A 7,978-nucleotide genomic window follows, 5' to 3' on the forward strand; every position below is an offset into this window, starting at 1 on the left:
GTTGACCAGGATGGTCTCGATCTCTTGACCTTGTGATCCACCCGCCTCGGCCTCCCAAAGTGCTGGGATTACAGGCTTGAGCCACCATGCCCGGCTAATTTTTTTTTTTTAAGATGGAGTCTCGCACTGTCACCTGGGCTAGAGTACAACAGCACAATCTTGGCTCACTGTGATTTCCACCTCCCGGGTTCAAGCTATTTTTCTGCCTCAGCCTCCTGAGTAGCTAGGATTACAGGTGCACACCACCACACCGGACTAATTTTTTTGTAGTTTTAGTAGAGACAGGGTTTCACTATGTTGGCCAGACTGGTCTCAAACTCCTGACCTCGTGATCCACCCACCCTGGCCTCACAAAGTGCTGTGTTTACAGGCATGAGCCACTGCACCTGACTAATTTTTGTATTTTTAGTAGAGACGGGGTTTCACTATGCTGGACAGGCTGGTCTCAAACTCCTGGCCTCAAGTCATTTACCCACCTAGGCTTCCCAAAGTGCTGGGATAACAGGTGTGAGCCACCACGCCTGGCCCACTACAATTTTATGTATCTAAACAAGATTGGAAATAACCTAAATGTAAATCAATAGAAGAGTTGTTAAATAAGCCACTCTACCAGCACTTTAGGAGGCAGAGGCGGGCGGATCACCTGAGATTGGGAGTTCAAGACCAGCCTGACCAACATGGAGAAACCCTGTCTCCACTAAAATTACAAAATTAGCTGGGTGTGGTGGCCCATGCCTGTAATCCCAGTTGCTCAGGAGGCTGAGGCGGCAGAATTGCTTGAACCCAGGAGGCAGAGGTTGAGATGAGCCAAGATCACGCCATTGCACTCCAGAGCGAAACTCCACCTCGAAAAAAATAAAAATAAAAAATAAGCCACTGTACATTGATACAGTGTAATAATACAAAGCTATAGATAATAAGGGAATGCTCAGCATTCTGATAGGGAAAGATCTCCTAGCTATATTAAAGTTTTTTGAGATGGAATCTCGCTCTGTTGCCCAGGATGGAGTGCAGTGGCAGTCTCGGCTCACCACAACCTCTGCCTCCCGAGTTCCAGCGATTCTCCTGCCTCAGCCTCCCGAGTAGCTGGGACTACTAGCACATGTCACCATGCCTGACTAATTTTTGTATTTTTAGTATAGATGGCGTTTCACTATGTTGGCTAGGCTGGTCTCAAAGTCCTGACTTTGTGATCCACTGCTGGGATTACAGGCGTGAGCCACTGCACCCGGCCAGTTTCTTTTTTTTAAAAAGGGACAAAATGATATATAATATGCAACCTTTTGTGTCAAAAATGTGGAAATAAAATAGGTGCAGCAAACCACCATGGCACATGTATATCTATGTAACAAACCTGCATGTTCTGCACATGTACCCCAGAACTTAAAGTAAAAAAAATATACATATAGATAGATAGATAGATAGATAGATATACATTTGCTTCTTTTTACATAAAAAAATTCCGGTCACATATACTGTAAAGAGACTAATACTTTTAGGGAGGTGGCAGAAGCTGGGTAGATAGGGAACAGGAGAGTAAGACAGATTTTTCTCAGCATAACCTTTTTTTTTTTTTTTAAATTCTGAACCATGTGAATGTATTAGCTATTTAAAAAATTAGACTATACAAAGTGCCCACAGAGCTAGAATAAGAGCAAACTAACCAGATAACTTTCATGCTAGAACATGAAAGACAACTACCAATCTCAGAAGTTGACCCTGGCAAGAAAGTTCTAGGGCTAGGCTTGCCAACCCTGGTCACTGGAAACCAATGATAGAATTGTGTGGAGATAGACATGGGTATACACAAACACACACGATGCCTTACCAGACACAAGCTGGAAAGGGTTCCCACAGTTGGAGATGTCTGCATGATCAGGCAAAGGCTAAGAAAGAGAGAATATCCATCATGATTTGGATTCAGGACACACTGACAGATTTCTAGGAAGCCCTCTTCAGTTCTCCTCTGCAATTCATGAGCTATTGGGATGTTAGGGACATTAAGCGTTCTTCCTTTAGTCTTCCCAAAGTTAGTAAGTCACAGTCCACATCTTCCAACATCTCAAACCCTTCTCCACCCAGGTTTTGCTGTCCCTTCTCTATAGGTGGAAAAATCCCTGCCCCCTTCCTTTTGGGCTGGGTTTTGAGCCCTTAGTGGGCTCTTCCAGGTTAAGTACCATGATTCATACAGCACAGGACAAGAGTAAAGTAGTAGCAACAATCAGCCTCAGAAAAAAGGGGGAGGGGGTCGTGGAGAAGCAGGAAGACTGGTCTTTTACCAGACTGATGCTGAAGCGTGTGCATTTCAGCTCATCCAGAGTCTGCTTCTGTAGCTGCTCAGTGATCAGGGTTATCATGATTCTCCCCAGGATTTGACTTGCACACTTTGGAGCAAATGATGGATGTCTTCCCTGTTGTTCTTCCAGACCTCACTCGTGAGCCGTCTTCTGCCACTGCAGCACCATTCTAGCACCACTGGGACTTCCCTCTCCAGTCATGCCTGCTGAGTCTGCCAATTAGAGGGACCAGCCCCAAGTGATATTAGAGATGCACCTGGTCCAGAGATGGAAAATGCATGGCACACATACCACAGCACCCCTAAGCCAGGCCTCTGGCAGACATCAATTGATCACAGCTCTTTCCTGCTAAGCCTAAACATAGCTTCAGAAATTGTGAACTTGGCAGTCTAGATACAAAATAAAATAGAGTTGGCAATCAAGTTGAAACTTATTTGCCACTCTTAACCTGGTTCATGCTCTGTTGTTTCTAACTGGAATACCAGCACCACTTAGAAAACAGCTGTTCAAGTGAGAGAGAGGGATGCCCAAATGATTATTTACATCAAGATCAGCCCAGTATTTTATCTTCCAGTCAGAAGTGAAAAGAGGTACCCTTCTCCTAAACTACAGAAATAGTAATAAGAGAACAAGGAGGAACGGTGGTTGTAGGCATGACTCTGCTTTGGACCAGAGTACATAGGATTTTATGTCCTCCCACTGCCTAAATATCTGATATATTATTGTTTTCCCATAGATGCTGTGTATGTTTTCTTATCAAATAGGAAGAGGATAAGGAAATGGTCAGGGTAATTCCAATACATTTCAACTCCACAGACATTATAAACAACTACATGACTTTATTCGACTAAGTTTTTAGCCTGATCTGATGCAAAGACCATGGATACAGTTAAGCAAGATTCTTTCTCGTGGTCAATTTCTGACAGAAGCAAACTAACTCCATCAGAGAACAGGCTTCAAGAACAGGCTTCAAGCCCACATAATTACCAAAGGGGTCTTGCTCAACGGAAAAGGGGAGGTTAAATCAGAGTCTTGATTTTGTTCTGTCTATTCCCAGAAATGACCAGAAAGCTGACAGCTTACCAGAGAATGTATGCAGCATTGGCTAGTCAAGAGAACAAATGATCAAGAAATCTAATTATTAATCTAATTTTCTGAGAGTTTTGGCAAATCATTTAATACTCCTTGGCCTCAGTTTACCCATATGTAAAGTAGGCAGAAAAATCTAAATCTGTCACAGGAACAACATAACATACTAAAATGTACAAAAGGTACCACCTGGCCTGTAAAAATCAGGAGTCCACATAGACTACCATTTCTCATTTCCGTTTGTGAATCTTCAAGACCTCAGAATGTCAGAAATAATGATATCAATAAGATGAAGAAGGCAACAGGGTGTATCTCTGGCTGAATACCATCCTCCCTCACCTGCACACTAAGAAAAGCCCAAGAGGGCTCTTCCTTCTGTGACCTTGGGGGCAGACCACTCTACAATAAAGAGGAAATCATCTCTAACCTATTCACACCTCAGAAGGAGGCCACAAGGAAGAGCAAAGAAATAAACCTGGATGTACTTGGAGTTATTTGGAAGAAAGGTGCAAGAGAAGTCAATCATCATTAGAGTTAACTATTATTTTCATGCATAATTATGACCACCCTGAACAAAATTCTAGCTTCCAGGGAGCTCCCTTCAGCTGCTTCCCCTATGTTCTTATGGGAGAAGCTAAAGCTTATATCACTTCTGCTCTTGGTTTCTTAACTCTGCCCTCAAAGATCAACCAGAGAGGAAATCTAAGTGCAGGATTTTACCCTAGAGACCCCAGGCCTCAGGCTAACCAGATATGAGGAGCAGGGTAGTGAAACAAACTCCCTAGCTTTTCGAAAGACATTTGGACAAACAGCAAACTCCCAACCATCTCTAGGATCAAGTGAAGAGAGTGAATTTGTGTTTTTCTGCATTTTAATTGTTGGGATGTGGCCACACACAGCGGTAATTGAAACAATGCAACTACCACCACGCAACTGATACTCTCGGCCTGAGTTTCCTAAAACAGGCCAGGCTGAGAGGGGGAACAGAACGGAAGCCATAAGGAATCAAACCAGGACACAAAAGAAGGCAAACCAGCTCCGCGAGGGGCCTCCTCTTTCTCAAGCAGGCATTGAAAAAAGTGTAAGAAGCCCGATCTTGCTGCCTTCCTTCCCCTTCCATTTTGTATATCTGAAGGGTAGAGACAGCCCCAAACGTTCACTAAACAAGTTAAAACTTCTCAGTTTAACAACTGGCACAAGGGCTCAGCCCTTCACTGAGCAGCAGGCCGCTAGGCCCTCTCAGCAACCCCACCAGGCCTAACCCTCAGTCCAGGCTTTTCCTCCACCATCAGCCCCCTAAAATAAAGATCGGACCCCCACCCCATCTGCTACTGATGGCAGTAACCCCTGACACTCCTGTTTAAGGGATGCTGAGGTTGTGCTGAATCTAGACAAGGTAGAATCAAGTCAGGCCAAGAGGGAGGAGAGTCACAAATCCCTTGGGGACCTTCCCCCCAGGTCCCAGCCCTACATCTCTTGGGGAGACTGAAGGAAAACATGAGGAAGGCAGGGAGGTGCACGAACAGGTAAGTGGAGACCTTCCGCCTCTTCTTCCATATGGTTCTGGTGGGGATAGGGGTGACAAGTGGGAAACACCCTTCCCCCCACCCCCATGAAGAAGCAAAAGGCTAGGCCCTTCCAATCTTCAAGCTATCCCTCTGTTGCCCTGCCTGTCCCCGCGGGGTGGGGCATGGGGCGTCCGCTGGTCCGCGGTGGGGGGTGGGGGGGGGTCGCCAAGGCTTGCTCAGGGAGGCTGGCGTTCGCCTCCTCCCACTAGGTTCCATCATCTGGCCGCGGGAAGCGAACTCAGGACGCAAGGGATGGGGAGGGTCTGGGACTTAGCACTCCGCCACCCCCTCCCCCACCGGGTCCCGTGCTCTCCCCGCGGAGGCGGCCTGCGAGGCCCGGCCGCGCGGGCGGCCGGACTGGGGGAGGGGAAAGAGGGAAGGAGGGAGGAACAGTTGAGGTGCCCGCCCCGAGGCCCCAGAGCCACCTGCCCTCCGCCACCTACCGCGGCTCCTCCAGCTCCCAGGGCCACGGCCGGAGCAGCTCTGAGCGCTCCGTTCGCCCCACGGTGCCCTTAAAAGGCGCTGGGGCGAACCAACGAGTCCCTGAGGAGAGCAGGGGGACAGCTCCGGCTCGCAGAATCCCCCCAAGCTACCCGCGGAGGCCGCAGCCCCGTGCGGTGTCTCTCTCAACGTCTTTCTCAGATAGCGCTGTCGGGAACTAGACTGGCGCTTTGATTTAGGGATGGGGGTGGTTTCCTCACTAACGAGTCACCCCCTTCTAAATATCTCAGAAAGTGGACGGTCCCAGTCCGAGGCACATCTCGAAACCCGTGGGGGAGGCCACGTCGGAAGAAGGTAAACAAAGGCATCGCCCCTGGCCTCCCTCCCTCCATCGGCCCAACTGCAGCCTCCCACTTGGTTCGGACCGCGTCACGCAATTAGTCACAGTGCCCCTCACCTGCTCTGCTGCTCCGCCCTCCACGGCCACCTCTTCGAAGGAATCCCCTTTCCCCCAGCAAAGGACCTGTCCGCCGCGTGAAGGCTGCTGGGAAGTGTGGTCCAAGCGCCGATCAGGGCCTGCTCTGAGTCCCAGGAGCCCCTCTTGCAGCTGCCGGATCGGCATGAACCTTAAAAACCCAGGACTTACAATGGTTGCGGGGCCCTTTCCACTCGGTTTTGTAATTTGCCCTCACCCAGAACAGTTTGTAAAGCTCAGGATAGCCCAAGGCTGTTCACTCCCTCTTCTCCCTCTTTGCCCCCCCCTCAGCAGGATGAGGTAATGGGATTGTGATTATGACATCATAGGCGGTTCAGTTGCTTGCGTTGGGTGGGGGGAGGTGCGTGGAGCGGGGGGAGGTGCTGGGAGGTGGGGAGAAGTACGGTGGTTACACTTTCCTTAAACAGAAAGGGAGGGAGGAAACAGGCAGATGGGGAAAAGATGTTGACGGTGCTACATTTTCACTTCAGGAAGACAAAACCACCTTTTATTAAGTCTCCACCACTACCACCACTTCCCACATGAGCCAAAGTTTAAGTCTTTTTTAAAGAGAATGTAGACGTTAGTGTGTGAAGAGGTTGGGTTGATGGTTTCTGGCTGTTATGTAAATTTGAGTCTCAGCCTCACAGATGGTTCAGGGAGACAGGCAAAAAAATGGATAAAGAAGAGGCGTTAAACAATGCCTTCGTGTTATGATCTCTTTGTAATGCAAAGTTTTCGATTTTTTTTTAAATTGATTGGAAAGTAGCAGTAATGCAAGTAATCTTCACTATTACACTTAGCAGAAAGTCCTCTGAAAGACATCTGTTCTCTGTAAATATTTTTTGCCCTACTCATGACTGGTACAGGTAAATAGCTGTGATCAGCTGGAAAGTAGAGCCAATGGTGGGGATCTTCCTCACTGAGCCAGGGAGATGAGGAGGCAGGAGCCACAAAGTCTGCAAACTGAAAAAGAGTAGAGGAAAAGTAAGGTACAATCCTAACTGCTAAAATAGGGGTGGAGAGATTTACCTTGCACTGCCTCTTTCCCCTTGGCAAAAGGAGCAGAGGCAGGCGCCATGAAGTGTGGGACACATGGTTTCCAATAATTGCACTTATGTGCCAGACACCATGCTTTTTTTTTTTTTTTTTTTGTAGAAACAGGGTTTTGCTCTGTTGCTCAGGCCAGAGTGCAGTGAGAACATCATAGCTGACTGCAGCTTGAACTTCTGGGCTCAAGCAGACCTTCCCATCTCAGCCTCCTGAGTAGCTAGAACTACAGGGGTGTGCCACCATGCCCAGCATATTTATTTCTATTTTTGTAGAGAGAGGGCCCTTGCTCTGTTGCCCAGGGTAGTCTGAAACTGCTGGCCTCAAATGATCTTCCCAGCTTGGCCTCACAAAGTGCTGGAATGGCCAGGCATGATGACTCACACCTGTAATCCCAGCACTTTGGGAAGCTGAGGCAGACAGATCATCTGAGGTCAGGTGTTCCAGATCAGCCTGGCCAACATGGTGAAACCCCATCTCTACTAAAAAATACAAAAATTAGCTGGGCATGATGGCGCCCACCTGTAATCCCAGCTACTCCGGAGGCTGAGGCAGGAGAATCGCTTGAACCCAGGAGGCAGAAGTCGCAGTGAGCTGAGATCAAACAAAACAAAAGAACAAAAAACAAAGTGCTGGGGTTCCAGGTGTGAGCCACCACACGTGGCCTACATACTTTGATGTATGTTCTCATTTTTTCTTACAGTCATCCAATGAAACAAAACCTTCTCTTTGACAAATGAAACAGCCCAGGAGGTTAAGTGACTGCCCACGTGATAGGTAAAGGTAGTGTCAAAAAGCAGTCTAAAGAGATTCAAAGAGCCCTTGCTTTTCACCACTAAGCTCTTCCCCTTTTTATTATTAGCCAAGTTTACTAACTACATGATTGAGTTGAAAGTAGGCATTGGCTCATTTGCAAAACATTGAAAGAAACTGAGACTGCCGGGCGCGGTGGCTCAAGCCTGTAATCCCAGCACTTTGGGAGGCCGAGGCGGGTGGATCACGAGGTCAAGAGATCGAGACCATCCTGGTCAACATGGTGAAACCCCGTCTCTACTAAA

General features: G+C 47.8%; 1 protein-coding gene across 1 annotated transcript in view; it reads right to left on the reverse strand.

The window, feature by feature from the left end:
* The window catches only part of FAM53C (family with sequence similarity 53 member C), a 10,338-nt gene extending 4,649 nt beyond the window's left edge, over positions 1-5,689 (reverse strand). The window contains exons 1-3 of the mRNA XM_017500938.2: positions 5,398-5,689; positions 2,280-2,509; positions 1,829-1,886 (exon numbers count right to left, since the gene is read on the reverse strand). Of these exons, the coding sequence (XP_017356427.1) occupies positions 1,829-1,886; positions 2,280-2,357 (136 nt within the window). The 5' untranslated portion in view covers positions 2,358-2,509; positions 5,398-5,689. The remainder of the gene's footprint in view (positions 1-1,828; positions 1,887-2,279; positions 2,510-5,397) is intronic.
* Positions 5,690-7,978: the final 2,289 nt, after the last annotated feature.

Source organism: Cebus imitator, unplaced genomic scaffold (assembly GCF_001604975.1).
Source record: "Cebus imitator isolate Cc_AM_T3 unplaced genomic scaffold, Cebus_imitator-1.0 Scaffold274, whole genome shotgun sequence".
NCBI classification, from domain to species: domain Eukaryota; kingdom Metazoa; phylum Chordata; class Mammalia; order Primates; family Cebidae; genus Cebus; species Cebus imitator.